General features: G+C 41.5%; 1 protein-coding gene across 7 annotated transcripts in view; it reads right to left on the bottom strand.

The window, feature by feature from the left end:
• The window catches only part of LOC126202245 (phosphofurin acidic cluster sorting protein 2), a 732,246-nt gene that overhangs the window by 167,205 nt on the left and 545,053 nt on the right, over positions 1-19,988 (bottom strand). For all 7 annotated transcript variants that reach the window (XM_049936847.1, XM_049936849.1, XM_049936850.1 and 4 more), the window contains exons 4-6: positions 14,541-14,666; positions 13,143-13,296; positions 9,976-10,121 (exon numbers count right to left, since the gene is read on the bottom strand). In XM_049936847.1, coding sequence (XP_049792804.1) covers positions 9,976-10,121; positions 13,143-13,296; positions 14,541-14,666 — 426 coding nt within the window. The remainder of the gene's footprint in view (positions 1-9,975; positions 10,122-13,142; positions 13,297-14,540; positions 14,667-19,988) is intronic.

Below are 19,988 nucleotides of genomic sequence, written 5' to 3'. Positions count from 1 at the left end.
TGACCTGACCGTCAATTTACGCTAGACATTCTGCATTGGTTTTTGGATGCTTGCAAACCAAGAGTGGTGAAAAGCGGTCCATGATAAAATATTGTATCAACACAAGAGATTAGACACCAATTAACAAGTGCTTGTGTAGTGTGTTGCCAGCTGACCAAAGGATAATCCACACACAAGTGGAGTGATGCTGCAAGATGACATCGCTGAACCATCGAAGTGTCCTCAGTCCTCTCCGGTGGTCCATGTGAAGGACAGCACATGGTTTTCCTGTGTCTACTACTGATGACCGAGTAAAACCACAAAGAAAGGTGTCTCATCTACTGCTGTGTACTGAGGACACCCTGGACTGCTTGAAAGCCGCAAAGTATTTCGCAACTATGGACATGTAGGCAGGCTGCTGGCAAACTGAGGCTGACAAGGCTCACAGGGAAATGACTGCCTTCATAACTCCTATCATCATCTAAGTTCAAGTTTATGTCATTTGGATTATGCAACACTCCAGCCACCTATGAACGTATGATGCACAACATGCTTCAACATCTCAATGAGCATCTTTTAAGAGATCTGAAGAACATCTAAGCTGACTGACAACCATGTTGAAATGCATTCAGACATGAAGTCTCACACAAGTCCGAAAAAGTGCCTCGTCATTTCCTAAGAAATAAATAAAAATCTTTGGCATCTAATGAATGGCAATGGAGTCCATCTCCATTCATAGAAATTAAGACTACTTACACATTTTCTGACTCCTCGGCACTTTCGTCACGTGATAATTTTTCTCAGAATGTGCTCATACAACAGGCAATTCGTAAAGGACTTTTGTACCAAGGCATACGTCTTGCAAGGACTACTGCAAGGAGACGTCAAATTTTCCTGAAATGAAACACAAGAAAGATCTTTCCTTGTTCTTAAAGAGGTGCTAACATCTCCAGTTCTAGCACTGTGTGATAAGAATGCTGACACACAACTTCACACTGACGCAAACAGTTTTGGGATATGGGAAGTTTTAACATAAATTCAGGAAGGTGCTGAAAAAAACTTATGCTTCCTGAGTACTCTCCAAATCTGAGAACTACCGTACACCTGAAAGAAATTGCCTAGCAGTTATCTGGGCCATCAAGTTTCCACCGTACTTTGACAAACCACCATTCTCCAGTATGCTGCCTGACTGGCCTGAAGGTCCCGTCGTGTCATCTGGTGACATGGGCACTGAGGTTTGAGGAGTCTGATGCAGACACGAGAATGCCAACTGCCTTTCGTGGAATCCTTTGACAGAACACAGCATTGTGGACTAAATCTCAGTCACACTGAATTAAAGGACGTTGTTGCTAAACAGAGGGAAGATCCAGCACTGCTGAAAACCATAATACCCTAGGAGGAGGAGAAACCGACCACAGGAGCATTCCAGTCAATTAACAGAGCAATTTATAATAGGAACTATGACCCAATGGGGAGAAATGGTTGTTTGTAACCCCATCCCATCCACAGCCAGCTATCCTGAAGTACAGGGTGGTTATAATTAAACTTTTGCTACTTGAGGGGGCCCCTATGAAAAATGAGTGGTTGTAGAACAACTAAATTTTGTGGAAACATTTTTAAGGACATGTAGAAGAGAAGTAACTGTTGGAAGAAACACATTTTTATTTTCACGATAGGGTAGTGTTTGTTAAATGTGTACCATGTTTTCATTCCAGCTTACAAAACATTTCTCAATGTGATGACCACCTGCATCCATAAGTTTGTACTGATATCATTTCAAAATTGTTGACAGCACTTTTCAAATGGTGGACCACAGAATGTTCAGCTGTTGTGCACAACTTATGCACTGCTTGAACATCAAACACTGTATCCAGCATTCTCATCTGTAGCAACAGTTACTTCACCAATTTGTGGCCCAATTGGCTGCTGGCCACAACTGTGAGTAATTCCCAAATTGTCACTTAATCTGAACATCCGAATCATGTTCTTCAGCCCTGGTGGGGAAACAGGACCTCTCCATACTCCTTTAATGAATTGATACTCTAAATGAGTGGCAGCACTATTCCAGTGTTTTAATAAAATAGCTTTATGAATAACGCCCTAATCACCTTGTCCACACCCATCTTGACTTTCTGCAACTGTAATGCACACTGATACTTGGATTTCGACCCTACATCACCATACCATATCGGTGCCTAATACAATGTAATGACGCCAAAACTTCTAATGACACAATCTTGCAGCACACAGTCTGAACATCATTCCTATAAAATTCAGTATCCATATGGTAAATAGTTTTTCATCTACACTGGCTCAAGTAGCAAAAATTTAATTATAACTACCCTGTATTTCCTTGGCCCTCCAACAACTAGTCACCTTGGATTTGTGAAGTCTCTTGACAGAATCAGACACAGGTCTCATTGGTCATGTCTCTACTGATCCAGTAGACACTGAGAGTCACCCTGAGGAACGTCAACCTCTGCAGTAGCGTCACTCCACCAAGTTGGTATCAACCTCTTGGGGAGGCTTCCACAGTTGAAAAATGGGAATCTATGGATAACAGTGTGCAATATTTCACCTGCTATGCTGTTACCAAAACTGTGCGGACTGTTTAAGATCTGGAAATTGAAAGTTTCTTGTAGAAGACATCATTCTGAGGCAAGGAGCACTGCATGTGATGATCCGTGATTGTGGAAAAGTTTTGCACTCTGGACTAATATGAGAAGTAATTTCTAGCTGTGGTATTACCCACTGCATGTTTTGCAGATATGCTCTCAATAAACATTGGTGTCAGAGAGATTTGGATACAATACTGCCCATAGTGACATTCACATACAATTCAGCAACGCTAGACACTACAGGCTTCACAGTTTTCCTTCTGCTGCATGGTCGTGAGGCCTAAATGACAAGGACACATTGTCTCCAATTCAACTGCATGATATCCATCATGACTGTGAAACACCTCATCACCAGCACCAAAGAAGCAAGGCAGCTGGGTCACAGTGCTGCAGAAAAAGACCGAGAACACTACAATGCCAAGCACGGAGACTTTGTTTGGATCTTTACAGCTGTGCAGAAAGAAGGACTATCGGTAAAGTCAGTATAACACAAATTTGGGTCGTATTGTATCCTTTGTCACTTGCCAGACATCACATATAAAGTCTAAAATTATGACCCTTTATTAAAAAGACACAAGCACACAGGTATCACAATGTCCTCTGCACTACACTCTACTAAAGTTCAGAAGCAAAGACCAACATTTGGAGGTTGAAGAAAACCGATGACTCATTTTACGAGCAAGAAGTTTTGATGCGAGTGACTACCATTAAGACTCATCATAGCGAAGAGGATGGTTCTCTGTCCAGGATATCAGTTCAGCTCTGATTGCATGTTGGTGTCAGTAATCAATGTACTTTCAGGTGCCAAGTGTTTTACTTCATTGACCATCCTGCCTACAGACATACATTGATCAGGGTCTCGATGTATCAATACTGTTTTATTCATATCTTTAACTGAACATTTTTGCACTTCCAGCTTTCAACAAATATTTGAAGTATTTCTTTTATTACTCACGAGTTCTTTGCAGTTACCATCCTTGCACGTATATTTGTCGTCCCTCTTGTGTGACTGCCCCTTTCAGAGATGTCAATTCTACAACTGAATTGCCTCCTTTGGTATTATCACAGTATCCTTATGTAATGGTATTCTTATCACCTTAGGGAACTTCAGATACATCATTATTCTACAGTACTTCAGTACAAATCCTTTGAACTTCAGTGTACTCTTCATATTTGCTAAATTGTGATCCAAGTCTAAATCTGCTTCTGGGCATGCCTTAAAATCAGTATCTGGTCTCTGAATCAATCTGACCATAATATAACCCAGCTGAAATCTTCCAGGGTCTCGGAGCCTCTACCAAGTATACCACCAACTCTTGTGATTTTTGGACAGCACAATCTCTATCACTAGCTGAAATTTATTGCAGAACTGAATTACTCTTACATCCTCTCATTCCTACTACCGAGCCAATATTCTACAATAACTCTGTCTTTTATGCTTTCCCCTTCTACCGCATTCCAATCCAGCACTATTCACACACCAATGTAAACCTCCCATCTGCCATCAACGTCTCAATCCCCTTCACAAATTCTACAAAGAGTCTCCATGCTGAGTACATCCTTAAAGGCATATGTTCATGACTCAAGAGATCTACTGCTGCACAACTTCACTGTGATTTACATGTTCTATTGGTGATCATCTTCACATTGCCGCTATTTCCCCCGAATACACTATTTTCACATACACAGTCATTTGTCACCCTGCTAGTACAGTTTGGTATCCAATATTCTGTAGATTGTTCACTCATTATAATACAGTTTGTCGATCAACGGGAAGTCCAGAATGTAATATAATATGTATGAGGGGCGTTTGAAAAGTCAGTGCAAAAATAAAAACTACTTACATGTTTGGGGTAAACCTTTTTTATTTTTCGACATTAGACTCCTTTTAGACTTATACACTTCGTCCAACACTGTTCTAATTTGTTGATCCCTTCAGAAGAATGGGAATTGTCCAAGTCCACAAAATAGCTATTAGTTGCTGCAATCACCTCCTCATTTGAATAAAATCTTTGTCCCGCCAGCGATTTCTTCAAATTGGGGAACAAATAGTAGGCCAAGGGAACCACATCTGTAGAACAGGGGGGATGTGAAACAAGTTGGAATCCTATTTCCATTAATTTTGCGACCACAACTGCAGAGGTGTGTGCTGGTGCACTGTGATGGAAAAGGACGTTTTTTGCAGTCCAATTGCCGGCATTTTTCTTGCAGCTCGGCTTTCAAACAGTCCAATTACGATGAATAATATTCACCTGTAATAGTTTTACCCTTTTCCAGATTGTTCGATGAGGATTATCCCTTGCAAATCCCAAAAGACAGTCGCCATAGCCTTTCCGTCTAAGGAATGGTCTTCGCCTTTTTTGGTGCAGATTCTCCCCTCGTAACCCATTGTTTAGATTGTTCTTTGGTCTCAGGAGTATAGTAATGTATCCATGTTTCATTCACAGTGACGAAACAACGCTAAAAGTGCTGCAGATTCTTCCTGTACTGTTGCAAACCACACTTGCAACCCTTCACACGATTCCATTTTTGGGAAAGCGTGAGCAATCGCGGAACCCATCTTGCGGATAGGTTTCTTATGTCCATATGTTTATGCAAAATATTATGTGCCTGTTCATTCGAGATGCCCACAGCACTAGCAATCTCACGTACCTTAACTCTTCTGTCATCCATCACCATATCATAGATTTTATCAATGATTTCTGGAATCTTAACCTCCACAAGGCGTCCAGAACGTTTAGCATCACTTGTGACCATATGGCCACTCCAAAAATTTTGAAACCACTTATAAACCATTCTAATCGAAGGTGCAGAGTCACTATAATTTTTATCAAGCTTCTCTTTAGTCTCCTGAGGCGTTTTGCCTTACATAAAGTAATGTTTAATCATCACAGGAAATTCTTTTTCATCCTTTTTTTGACAACCACTCGACTTACTTGAGTCACACAGATGCCAAACACAAAGAAATAGACCAATATGTCAAACTTGGTGAGCGTTCTTTCCAAAGATGCTACTAACTAAACATGACCTCGATACGTGCTGGTGGTGCCATCTCTCGGACTTTGTACAGACTTTTCAAATGCCCATCATATATGAAATAGGAAAAATGCTTAGCAGCGGACAGGTACTTCGCTTTTGGATGAAGTCATCCTCCGGAGATAACACAAAAATGCACACCATACAGTGGCAGCAGTGTCAGGATACACACTGTGTGTTAACTACAAGGTGATATACACTGATCAAAAGAAAAATTCATTAGGGAAAACCATAGAATTACAAGGAAACAGAAAGTACTGTCAAGACACACATGACATTGGAAACACTAATCTTAGGTTTTGAAACTATTAATTCCCTTCTCAGAGAGGAAAGTGGGATTGGAAGGTTAAAAAGTGGTGGAAGGTCATCCAACTTCATAATGGGGAGGGGGGCAGGGGAGAAAGATGTGCTCAGCCTCCCCCTCCATCACACCAGGTGTGTGCCTCTCATCCTGAGGTCTGAGAAGACTCCTAACCTTTCCAACCGCCATTGTCTTTCCTCCCTGAGGCATAAACTAATAGATCTGAACATTAGGATTAGTGTTCTCATTTTATGCATTTGTAACAACAGTACTGGAATTTCTCCTCCTACTCACATGTTGTGTGTCTTTGTAATTTCAGATGTTAAAATTTTGAGAAGCTCCCTAAATACCATTAATCTAAAACAAAGCAAGCCATTTGATCCATGATACCGAAAGAGGTTTATTGCATATAAACTGCATTGACGGTTATATTTTTTAGACTGAGTATGTCTAATATTCAAAGTTGCCACAAGAAATGTAGAAGCTTTTATTTTTTATCAGCACGTTCATCACATAGTGAAGGCAGCAGAGGATCAAGTAGGTAAAAAGATGAGGGCTAGTAGAAATCCTTGGGTGACAGAAGAAATATTGAATTTAATTGACAAAAGGAGAAAATATAAAAATGCAGTAAATGAGGCATGCAAAAAGGAATACAAACGTCTCAAAAATGAGATCGACGTGCAAAATGGCTAAGCAGACATGGCTAGAGGACAAATGTAAGGATGTAGAGGCTTATCTCACTAGGGGTAAGATAGATACTGCCTACAGGAAAATTAAAGAGACCTTTGGAGAAAAAAGAACCATTTGTATGAATATCAAGAGCTCAGATGGGAACCCAGTTCTAAGCAAAGAAGGGAAAGCAGAAAGGTGGAAGGAGTATATAGAGAGCATATAGTATATAAAGGGCGATGTACTTGAGGGCAATGTTATAGAAATGGAAGAGGATGTAGATGAAGATGAAATGGGAGATATGATACTGCATGAAGAGTTTGATAGAGCACTGAAAGACCTAAGTCGAAACAAGGCCCCGGGAGTAGACAACATTCCATCAGAACTACTGACAGCCTCGGGAGAGCCAATCCTGACAAAACTCTACCATGTTGTTGTTGTGTGGTCTTCAGTCCCGAGACTGGTTTGATGCAGCTCTCCATGCTACTCTATCCTGTGCAAGCTTCTTCCTCTCCCAGTACCTACTGCAACCTACATCCTTCTGAATCTGCTTAGTGTATTCATCTCTTGGTCTCCCTCTACGATTTTTTCCCTCCACGCTGCCCTCCAATACTAAACTGGTGATCCCTTGATGCCTCAAAACATGTCCTACCAACCGATCCCTTCTTCTGGTCAAGTTGTGCCACGAACTTCTCTTCTCCCCAATCCTATTCAATACTTCCTCATTAGTTATGTGATCTACCCATCTAATCTTCAGCATTCTTCTGTAGCACCACATTTCGAAATCTTCTATTCTCTTCTTGTCTAAACTAGTTATCGTCCATGTTTCACTTCCATACATGGCTACACTCCATACAAATACTTTCAGAAACGACTTCCTGACACTTAAATCTATACTCGATGGTAACAAATTTCTCTTCCTCAGAAACGCTTTCCTTGCCATTGCCAATATACATTTTAAATCCTCTCTACTTCGACCATCATCACTTATTTTGCTCCCCAAATAGCAAAACTCCTTTACTACCTTAAGTGTCTCATTTCCTAATCTAATACCCTCAACATCACCTGACTTAGTTCGACTACATTCCATTATCCTCGTTTTGCTTTTGTTGATGTTCATCTTATATCCTCCCTTCAAGACACCATCCATTCCGTTCAATTACTCTTCCAAGTCCTTTGCTGTCTCTGACAGAATTACAATGTCATCGGCGAACCTCAAAGTTTTTATTTCTTCTCCATAGATTTTAATACCTACTCCGAATTTTTCTTTTGTTTCCTTTACTGCTTGCTCAATATACAGATCGAATACCATTGGGGAGAGGCTACAACCCTGTCGCACTCCCTTCCCAACCACTGCTTCCCTTTCATGTCCCTCAACTCTTATAACTGCCATCTGGTTTCTGTACAAATTGTAAATAGCCTTTCGCTCCCTGTATTTTACCCCTGCCACCTTTAGAATTTGAAAGAGAGTATTCCAGTCAACATCGACAAAAGCTTTCTCTAAGTCTACAAATGCTAGAAACATAGGTTTGCCTTTCCTTAATCTTTCTTCTAAGATAAGTCGTAAGGTCAGTATTGCCTCTAGTTTTTCCATTCGTCTGTAAAGAATTTGTGTTAGTATTTTGCAGCTGTGGTTTATTAAACTGATTGTTCGGTAATTTTCACATCTGTCAACACCTGCTTACGTGCTCTCTCTATCATCTGGTGAGCAAAATATATGAGACAGGCGAAATACCCTCAGACTTCAAGAAGAATATAATAATTCCAATCCCAAAGAAAGCAGGCGTTGACAGATGTGAAAATTACCGAACTATCAGCTTAATAGGTCACAGCTGCAAAATACTAATGCGAATTCTTTACAGACGAATGGAAAAACTGGTAGAAGCCGACCTTGAGGAGGATCAGTTTGGATTCCGTAGAAATATGGGAACACGTGAGGCAATACTGACCTTACGACTTATTTTAGAAGCCAGATTAAGAAAAGGCAAACCTACGTTTCTAGCATTTGTAAACTTGGAGAAAGCTTTTGACGATGGTGACTGGAATACTCTCTTTCAAATTCTGAAGGTGGCAGGGGTAAAATACAGGGAGCGAAAGGCTATTTACAATTTGTACAGAAACCAGATGGCAGTTATAAGAGTCGATGGGCATGAAAGGGAAGCAGTGGTCAGGAAGGGAGTGAGACAGGGTTGTAGCCTCTCCCCGATGTTGTTCAATCTGTATATTGAGCAAGCAGTAAAGGAAACAAAAGAAAAATTCGGAGTAGGTATTAAAATCCATGGAGAAGAAATAAAAACTTTGAGGTTCGCCGATGACATTGTAATACTGTCAGAGACAGCAAAGGACTTGGAAGAGCAGTTGAACGGAATGGACAGTGTCTTGAGAGGAGGATATAAGATGAACATCAACAAAAGCAAAATGAGGATAATGGAATGTAGTCGAATTAAGTCGGGTGATGCTGAGGGTTAGAAAATGAGACACTTAAAGTAGTAAAGGAGTTTTGCTATTTGGGGAGCAAAATAACTAATGATGGTCGAAAGAGAGGATATAAAATGTAGACTGGCAATGGCAAGGAAAGCGTTTCTGAAGAAGAGAAATTTGTTAACATTGAGTATAGATTTAAGTGTCAGGAAGTCTTTTCTGGAGGTATTTATATGGAGTGTAGCCATGTATGGAAGTTAAACATGGACGATAAACAGTTTGGACAAGAAGAGAATAGAAGCTTTCGAAATGTGGTGCTACAGAAGAATGCTGAAGATTAGATGGGTAGATCGCATAACTAATGAGGAGGTATTGAATGGAATTGGGGAGAAGAGAAACTTGTGGTATTACTTGACTAGAAGAAGGGATCGGTAGGTAGGACATATTTTGAGGCATCAAGGGATCACTAATTTAGTATTGGAGGGCAGCGTGGAGGGTAAAAATCGTAGAGGGAGACCAAGAGATGAATACACTAAGCAGATTCAGAGGGATGTAGGCTGCAGTACGTACTGGGAGATGAAGAAGCTTGCACAGGATAGAGTAGTGTGGAGAGCTGGATCAAACCAGTCTCAGGACTGAAGACCACAACAACAACAACAACACGTTCATCTATCTACAAGGGTTTTTTTTTAGGCTTTATAATACTTATTTTAAAAGCAAGTAAATTAAAACTCATTTCTGAGGTGACAATGTCTGGTTTGTGGGGCACTGAACTGCGTGGTTATCAGAGCCCATACAAAGTCCCAATCTTAAGTCAGTTCAATATCGCCACTTTCATGAACGATTATTAAATGATGAGGACAACACAAACACCTAGTCCCCAGATGAAGAAAATCCCCAACCTGCCCGAGAATGATTTCTGTGGTATTGTAATATGATACATGTACTAACCCTGGCATTTGCTGGAATTTTTGCTCTAGCTGCTTTACGAGCCCTTCTTGCCATCGCATCTTCAGCTGTTGGTTCAGAATCTGATGCATCATCTTCATTACTACTGAAGTCATCTTCCTCATCAGAAAAGTCTGCCACACCACGCTCTGGAATAAATTACACAATTTCACTTTTGTAATCATAATGTAATGTTGGGTTCAAAACCTTGAATTATAAATTACATCAAAACAAAGACAAAATGTCAATTCAGTGTTTTGTGGGTGATTTTTTACTGTTGTTGATTGTAAGATGTAATACCCCTTTTATTTTGTGAATAGTACACATATCAAAACGCAGTTTGCAGCAAACGTTAGCGTAGGCTACGTACTACTTTGTTTGATTAATTTTTATAGTGCTGGTATCAGTGGGGACATTGAAATAAGTTCTTGTTTCTAAATGGAACTGTATACTTTTTATAACTACATTTGATAGCTCTTGAGAAGACAATTACAGTGATATGGCATTTGTTAATATTGGTGTTGAAATCTGTCATAAAAAAATATAGAGAAATGCCTTAAGAGTGTGACAGCATGGTGGCCAGAATTGGTATTAGCAGTGCAAACACCTCCAAGCTCTTGTTCTACATGTCAGAATGTCAACACACCTGCCTGTTTGCTTGTCTGCACTGCAGGATGCTCATTTGTGCTTGAAAATTCACTGCATGTGCACTTGTACATCAATGAGGAGAATTTGGATGCACTACTTTTATATGTTGAATGTAAAAGAAATGCTGTAAAAACAGTACAGTGGTATAAGGCTATCTATCTGGATCACCAATGTCTGCGCGTCAAGTAACTGCACAAATTATTAAGACCTTAGTACGAACAGGCTGCTTTAATGTCAAAAAGAGGGCAAGAAGGAAGACTGCAACTGACGTAGGACACGAAGAAGCTGTTCTGGCTACGATGCTAATGAATCCGCACAGTGGTACAAGACATATTGCCAAGGAATGTGGAATCAGCCAGATGAGTGCAATTTCCATCCCTATCATCTGTCACTACATCAGGCACTCAGCAACCATAATTTTTGAATGTCATACAGAATTTTGTCAGTTTACACTTCAGCAACTGAGAGACTACCTTAAGTTCTTTTTGACACGTGCCCTTTACCGATGAAGCAACATTTGGCATCCACGGTAACATAAATCTGCATAACATGCACTACTGAGCAGCCGAAAATCCACACTGGCCTCACGAGGTGCAACATCAACAGCTGTGGAGCGTAAGTGAATGGTGCAGCACCATAGGAAACTACACTGTGGGGCCTTACTTCTAAATGGACATTTGTATCCACACTTTCTGAACTTCATTCTGCCGGTTCTTCTAGAAGAGGTACCACCGGATATTCGACAGTGCACGAGGAGGCGAGGTGCGAGGGAGAGTACATAATATTTTGAATAGGAACCCATGTCTGAAAAGTACAGTTTTCGTTCTATAATTTTTTCAGTTCAGGTGTTTAACTCATCCACTTCTGCTTGAGGACTTGAATTAGGTGTGATGCAGTACACTTACTAGGTAACAACAGAACATCTGTTTGTCACTGAAGTGCATTTCTTTGTATTAATACCTAAACATTACAGTACTGGTACATGACCAGAGGCTTGATGTGGGGACCACCGACACTGTTATGAAGCCTGCCTGGTACACACCTTCTCCACCGCACCTCGTGTCTCTTCAGTTTCTAGTGCTGTGGCCAGAATTTGTGCCATCAGCTCTTCCTCCGTCTCTACAAGAGTCTCGTAAATTAAATTTTGCATACAAACCCACAAGTAGTAGTCCATAGGAATCAAATCCGCTGACCGCGGCAGCCACACAGTTGGACCGCTCGGCCTATCCGTCTTACACCGTATCGACTGTTTAGATGTTTCTGAACTGTGCTCGAGAAGTGAGGTGACGCATCATCGTGCGGAAAACACATTTCTTGATGGACATTCACCGGTACAGCTTCCGAGAATGGGTCCGATACGTTTTGTAGGAAGATCAGTTACGCACGACCAATTAGCTCGAGTGAAAAGAGGCACGGCCTAATCAGTTGACCATCCAGAATACCTGACCACACAGTAATACTGAACCAATGCTGAAATCCACTAACATGTGTGGCACAAGGATTTTCATCCACCCAGGCACGGCTGTTTTGTGAATTCAGAACACAGTCACTAGTGAACATACATTCGTCTGTGAGCAGAACTCTATGCAGAAACAGGGGTGTGTCGATGCAGTGGAGCCAGGAACCACGTGCAGTACACACCATATTGTGGAAAATTAGCTGGATCCACAGTGTGTACACTTTGTAAGTGGTACAGATATAATTTTTGCTCACATAGAAGGTACCAGATGATACTGTGACTAACACCCACTGCATGCACAATTGTTCGAGTACTCATTGACCAGTTCTCTTCAATGCAGTGCTGTATATCTTCTTCAAATTCGGGTGCGTAGCACTGCCACGGAGCACCACAGTCCTGCATGTTCGTAGCGAAGGTACCTGTTCCTCGGAGTCGCTGCGGAGGAACATATTCCAAAAAGGTGTACTGAACCCTGTTTACTGTAAAGGAGATGACAGTCATTGAATAGGCCTCACAGCAAGGCAGACATTAAGTAACGTCAGGTGACTGTCTGACGTAGTACATGCCATCCTGTACATCCTATTGCATACCAGGACAACCAACTCAGACTTTTCTCTTTCCTTCAGCAGACATGAATGTGTTACACATCTGAACTGAAACACTATAGAACGGGAACTACATTTCCAGATATGGGTTGCTATGGATGGACACTAATATCAAATGGACAAAAAATGTACTGAAAATTGGAAAAGGCTCTTGCTGTAGGTATATGATTGGTAAGGCCCCTGACATGTGTACAGTAACACATATTTTACTGCTGTGGCATTTTGATCTTAATTACAGGCTTTGATGATGGCAGTATCCAAAACATGTCACTAACAGGATAAATAAAAACATCGTGTTACATGATCAAGAGGGTATTATTTTAAAGGTCACAGGCTCATTTAGGAATCTGTTTCCCTTTTTAACACACTAATGTGTTATCTTATAATAAATCAGAAGATCAAATCAAACTCTGAAAAAATAAAATAGTTATCAAAATTACACCATTCTCCATGTATACCTGGTGCCTCTGCATGTTTAGCTGAATCCTCGTGGTCAACAGGTTGGCTGCAGACTGCTTGCACGGAAACACGTGCAACAATACTGCTGAGGACAGATTTGTCCTTACTTTCACTCACTAGATCGAGTTCCAGGTCCATTTGCCGTTGCAAAACCTATTAAATTGAAAGAACACAATCGGTAAATGCTTCTTTAAAAAAGAAAGAAAAAAAACACTATGAAAATATTTAAAATATTTTAGTGCCTCAAAATGATCAGCTGATTTTGTTTCGTTTTTCCTCTTCCAAAGTTCGAATAAGAAGACTATTACATACATATGTCACATAACGAAAATAATATTATGCGATTTCTTTCGGATGAAACACGGAATTTCTTCACTCTCAAATTGCATCACAAAAAAGTCATTACCCCAAACAAATTTTGCTATGTAACAAACCTTGAATAAAAGTTTCGAGATGTGAGATCACATCTGTTTAGAAAAAACTTGCAGGAAATTAAGCAATGAGGAAACATCATGTAGTATCGTAGCTTATCGACACTGCCGGAGCTGACGCCTTGAAAATTCCTGCGAGCGGAGCTTTGAACATCACCACCAACAGGATGACCTGAGCAATGAAGAACCTCCATGCCGCCGACCAATGAAAACCCCCACTACGGTGTTATAAATGGCGGGCACCTACTTTTAGTTCGAGATTAGTTCATTGTTGCTACTTGATGCCGAACGTTACATCGAGCTGTTGAGAGCGAGCTGTATCGGCGAACATTCAGGATACAGAAGTTCAGCGCACACCCGTGTCGGGCTTCCGCTTATAGCTAGCCACGGCTGCTACAAGAAGATGAGTAAAATGTCTTTACTTAAAGTGCACTTGTATCAAATAATCTTTTGCTTTGGTCCAGATTCCTACGACGACAGATCCTTTTGGCCACTTTCCACCCATTTATTATTAGCAATGAGGACATAACATTTGGTTTCTCAGAACATAGCGGTTGCCGACTCGCATTCTAACGTGTTTGTTAGTTTTGCACGTAAGCGAAATTGTATATGCGTGCTGTCACTTTATGCTTATTAGAGGGAGTTTTGTAATGGTTCCAGAAACTTATATGAAAGTATTTTCGCTGTCCCTTTCTCCTAAACAGAAGTTATAAACCTTATGTAACAAACTAATCGACACACCTTTGCTGAAATACTTGTAATAAAAGCCTCTTATATTGTCGAACACGAAGTTAGAAAAGCCCCATACCAATTTATTTTTTCCTTGTTTTCTGACACACACACACACACACACACACACACACACAACTAGCTCTAGAACAATTCTTTGTCACTTCCTGCGTTACAGTTTTTTCTAGGTGTATTCAACAGCAATACTGCAACAATAGTGAACAGTGGTTTTGGTACCTGCGACATATTGATGATGCCCTCTGCTAGAGTTTTGTAGCCCAAGATGGTCCGGTTTTTGTAGCGTTTCCGCCGCTGCAGCATAACGTGCAATTTGTTCCCATCTTGCTTCAGGAAATGTGGGTACTGAAAAACAGAGTAATTTGCACATGAATATGTGGTCCAACAAGTCAGCTGAAAGCTACAAATATTAATCTTACACCTGTTTCAAAAGTGTATTTCTCTCATTTCTGTGTAAACAAAAAGGAGATAGTCAACTATTAAAACTTGGTTAAATTTTTATACGTCGGTATCGCAATTCCAGGCACTGTAGCACAAAAAAACGAGAAGACAAAGACACTCTTGGATAGATCTTCAGTGCGCTGTAAGACAGAAAGGGCATATTTTCGGAATAAGCAAGTATAAGTACGAAAACCTCCATATACGGCACAATAGCTTCGGAAACTGAAATCTAGATTGCGCTATACGATGTGATTTTGTTACGCAATCTGAGCACTGGACACGTTATCCAGTTAGCCTATTACAGTGACCATAGCAGACGTAATCTATTCAGCCAACGATGACGTTACTATTTCGTCGCGCGCGCACACAAATTGCAACACACACAATGGCTTCATATATGATTTTGGTTCTGCTTTTTGCCATCAGAGATGTGGTTAGGCTGCGATGCAAGACATTTTAAATTGAGGCGAATTAAGCAATAACCTTGCTACTCTCGTTTGAGTGAAAAATACGGCTGTTTTATTCCGAATACGTCATGGTTTCCGTATCGCGATTATCGAGGATATTGTACGACTTTGACGCAGAAAATCATAATTTACAGTTTATGCACTACTTAATCACAAGATCTCCAGTGGTATGTCACATACAAAATTTCCTATTTTACACCCAATACTGACTATTGTACCGCTCAAAATGTTGGCGGAAACCACAAATTCGTACCAACTGCAATCGCAAATTCTAGGAGGGTAGTGATCTGCTCGAAATGAAGCAGTGAATTTTATATTCTTTGTTTTTACAAATACTTGGCTGTTATTCTACGAATAGGTCGCTGTTTCCAGGAGTGTAGTTAAACTGTTTTCGGCTATATTTTCCGAATATCTCGCGATTTCTGACTGTGGTGTTAGGCTGGGACGTAACAGCACAGCACTAATTGGCAGAAAAAGTCTGGTTGTGGTGACAGACTGATCTGTAGCGTAGACAGAAGTCTAGGTTAGATTGGAATACCACACATCGCTTGAGCTGGCGAAGCAAACAAATGTGGGGAAAAAAACTGGTTGTGATGAACGACTGGTCCGTGACGTAGCCAGAGGTTTAGGTTAGGTTGGAATGGAACAGTCTGGTTGGGAGTTGAGGAAGTGAAATTTGGGACAAGTAAAGACAACAAGGGCCGTGATAGTGTACAAAACTGCCGTAGCCAGAAAGAAATATATTACATCTCCTTTTTCTTTGTTGAAGCAGCTAAACTTTACCGGCCCAGTGGAATTGTAATGCAATAATTCTTTCGTACAATGCTAGCACGACTACTGACAGTTCGGTGCCTTTCTGGGAAACCGGCGCTTTCGGTTTCCTCGATATCACACGTGTGCGACAGTATCGCTTTGCTTCGTACTGTGCATTTTGCACATTACATTGGAATATCTATTTTATTTGTGTTTCAGCCGGCCGCTGTGATCGAGCGGTTGTAGGCGCTTCGGTCCGGAATCGCGCTGTTGCTACGGTCGCAGGTTCGAATCCTGCCTCGGGCATGGATGTGTGTGATGTCCTTCCAAGTCTAGGGGACTGATCACCTCAGATGTTAAGTCCCATAGTGCTTCGAGCCATTTGAACCATTTATTTGTGTTTCATTCTTAAAATTTTTTCCTCGTTTGTGTTCGTGCATTGAAAATACGATGACACGATTGGCTGATTACATAAAGTACAATGTGCTCACGCTCTGTGTTCTGACTGGCTGAGGGGAGAACGTGCCCTGTGCCCAGGTTAAGAGACAAAAGCACATCGTACAGCGCAGTCTCGATTTCACAGTTAACGAAGCTATCGAGCTGTATTTAGTGGATTTCGTATTTATACTTTCTCATTCCGCAAATATGTAGTTTCAACGCTGCAAAGCATTTGAAGATTTATCACGATACGTCCTTTTTTTCTCGGTTTGTTGTTCAGTAGTGCGATGCCGATATAGAAAAATCTTATGAGATGCAACGGTGACACGACTCGAGTAATTCCATATGATTTTTCTGTTATGTAGTACTAACTCTTAAGTTTGTTCAGCTTTGAAGAAATTCCGGTAGCACTCACTGTTTTCGTGGCTAGCAGCACATACAATAAAAGTACCTACTGGTAAAAGAAGATATACATTCCACATAGACAGTTCAAATACTACAGGACGAGCAAAGTCAGTTTATTAGGGAAGTCATCCTGTAACAACTATGAAGCCAGCTGGTCCTAATTATATAACATCCTTTTTCCATAATTTGCAAGGACTTACGCTCAAATCTCCATGTACTGATTCTGATTCATGAATTCTGTAATTCCTCTAAATCAGTTGTATGTACCAGGATGATTCCTTGTGCCTTGTTAAATTTGAGCTAAAATAGTACTCACAAGCCCTGTGTTGGGACAATGAATCTGACAATTTTTCTTCACCACTTACCACGGGCCGAGAGGCGTGAGAAAGGCGTGGGAGACGGTGATAGAAGGGGGAGCGGCGGAAGGCGAGGGGAGGAGAGACAGCCGCGCGATAATGTGTCAAACCAGAAGAACTGGAACCGTCGCAGTTCAATCCCAAGCCGTTACAAATCAACCACTTTAAGTTAGGTTTGCCGCATGCGCCTAGCTGAATGGCATAGTGCATGGTGGAAAACACACCCAGGAAGGTGTCCTCGCCCAAGAGATGGAGAATGGGCAGGACTGCAATGCGACGATGAGAAAGTGGGCTAAAGATCTCAATGCACGATGGACACGATGCACCTTGAAAGGCGCCCTTCCCCAACTGCCGGCCGGGGTGGCCGAGCGGTTCTAGGCGCTTCAGTCCGGAACCGCGAGACTGCTACGGTCGCAGGTTCGAATCCTGCCTCGGGCATGGATGTGTGTGATGTCCTTAGGTTAGTTAGGTTTAAGTAGTTCTAAGTTCTAGGGGACTGATGACCTAAGATGTTAAGTCCCATAGTGCTCAGAGCCATATGAACCATTTTTGAACCTTCCCCAACTGGTTCCCTCTTCGGGAAAATTTTGAAGAATGGCGGTCAAACTCTACCATCACATAAAGGCCTAAACGTGTGAAACTCCTTTTAGTCACCTCGTACGACAGGCAGGAATACCTCGGACCTATTCGAAGTTTACTTCCTCCGGTTTGAAGAATATTAATGTGCCTTTTTCGCTGGTTATGTTTGTTGTTATCCGCAAGGATTTTCTCGATCATTCAGTTTATTTCTGAGAATAACTCCTTGGCTATCCAGGACGGGTACGGCCCAAACGACACACGGCCCCGCTTGGGGTGGCAAGTTGAGAGGGACGCCGAACTCTGCCACAACTGTAAGATTTCTCTACAGAACGTATCACAATTAGTAGCGGCCGCAACATTTGTATACAGTGCGCATCACAATCATTACTAGCGAAAACTGATAAACGCGAAACTGTCAGAGAGGAAAGGGGGAAAAGAGTAGGGGGGGGGCACCAATTGATGCGCCCCTTGTGCGGGAAAATGATCTCTAAGCGGCCATGTGACCAACTTGTATTCTTATTTAATCATGAGGGTGCAGCATCAAGAAGCTGAGTCTAAAAGTTTGCACTCATATGAGAGACAAACCCAAATATTTATGAGAGACCAACCCAGGTTAGGGTTTTATGTATTTTACTGTTTTGTGGTATTTTTGTATTGACGATTATGTAGTTCAGTTTAATTCATGTAATTAACATTAACCGAGTGGTAGAACTACTTTATTAGTCCCTTATTTCCGGCCTTGGCAGCTCTGCATTCACTGAATTATCTTCACCTAGGGGCTTGTTTCGCCAGAATTAAGAAATAATTTAGAAGACTAAATACCCCAGTAATTAGTGAAGATGTATAAATTTCTGCATGCATACTACGTTGTACTTTACAGTCATTACAATTCAATATGAAGTTTCCTTTCTGGAAGTGTAAATATTATTTAAATTTCTTATATTGAGAAGAAAGTTAAAAATTTTTTTTTAAATTGAGCTTTAATTAATTAGAATGTTTAGGAAAACGAAGTCAAGGTTGATGCAATACCATTTAAATATTAAATAGTGGTATTCACGCACAGATAACAGCATATGTACATTGAACTAGAGCTTAAATACGTTTGTGAAGTCGAAGACTTTATTTTAAGCTGAGGTACAAAGATGCGCTGACGAGCCGAAACACTGCGACCACTGGCAGCTGAGAGATGAATTCCACCAGTTGTGCATTTTCAACTTTTCGCGGCGTAATGAATAGTCCATTAAATTTCGGGCATGCAGCCGCGCAAATAAAATTTCTTCGACTGATATTTCGGCTGCGTATCGTCCGGCCATTGTCAGTCTTGCGTCTCACTCTGAGGATGGCCGGACGATACGCGGCCGAAATATCAGTCGAAGAAATTTTATTTGCGCGGCTGCATGCCCGAAATTTAATGGAGAATTGCACCAGTGTCGTGGCAAGGGAAGGAAAAATGTGTAAGCGGAGAAGAGACCGACTCGGAATCACTCTTGGGAGAGCACGAGCCGCAAATAAGGAAATCCGCTGAGAGAACCTATTTTGGCAATCGGAAAGACAGTTATGGCCTGGAACGAGCATCTCGGGAACGGTGAAGCTGGTCGGTTGTCGGCATGCTACTTCCGTCAGCATCTACGTGTGGCCAGTCGTAGAAGGACGATGGAACAACGAGTAGGCGACAAGGTGCTGGACGCCCACGCCTCCTCACGGGACGCAGAGGTCGGAGGTTGGCCCACTCTGAGGCAGGACAGGAGAATATCTGACAGATCTCGCGACATCAGCGCACACTGTTGAACATGGGCTTCGCAATGGGCAACTTTTACGCGATCACGCGCTGACCCAACGACACCATCAAATATGATTGCAGTGTGTCCGGGGTCATCGAGGTTGAACCGTTGGTCAATGGAAACATGCCATCTCGTACGATGAACTCTTCTCTTTCTACACCAGTTTCCGGACACGCAACTATGCAGGCACAAGGCACTGGGGCAATTATACAGGGTGAAAAGTATTTAAACCGACGAACTATGGGAGGTTGTAGGGGACATCAAAACAAATACTTTTCCCCAATGTCATTTTTTCGTATGAGGATTATTTAAACCGGTGGAGGCCGTAATACGCTCTTCATTTGTTAGAGGCTTTATCACGATCTTCAGTTGTTAGGGGGTGTATTACGCTCTTCAGTTGTAGGCAACTGCTGTCCACCAGTGTACTAGTGCATTGTCTCTGATTAC

This window comes from Schistocerca nitens, chromosome 1, assembly GCF_023898315.1.
Source record: "Schistocerca nitens isolate TAMUIC-IGC-003100 chromosome 1, iqSchNite1.1, whole genome shotgun sequence".
Classification (NCBI taxonomy): Eukaryota; Metazoa; Arthropoda; class Insecta; order Orthoptera; family Acrididae; genus Schistocerca; species Schistocerca nitens.
This window is presented reverse-complemented; position numbering and strand designations above follow the sequence as displayed.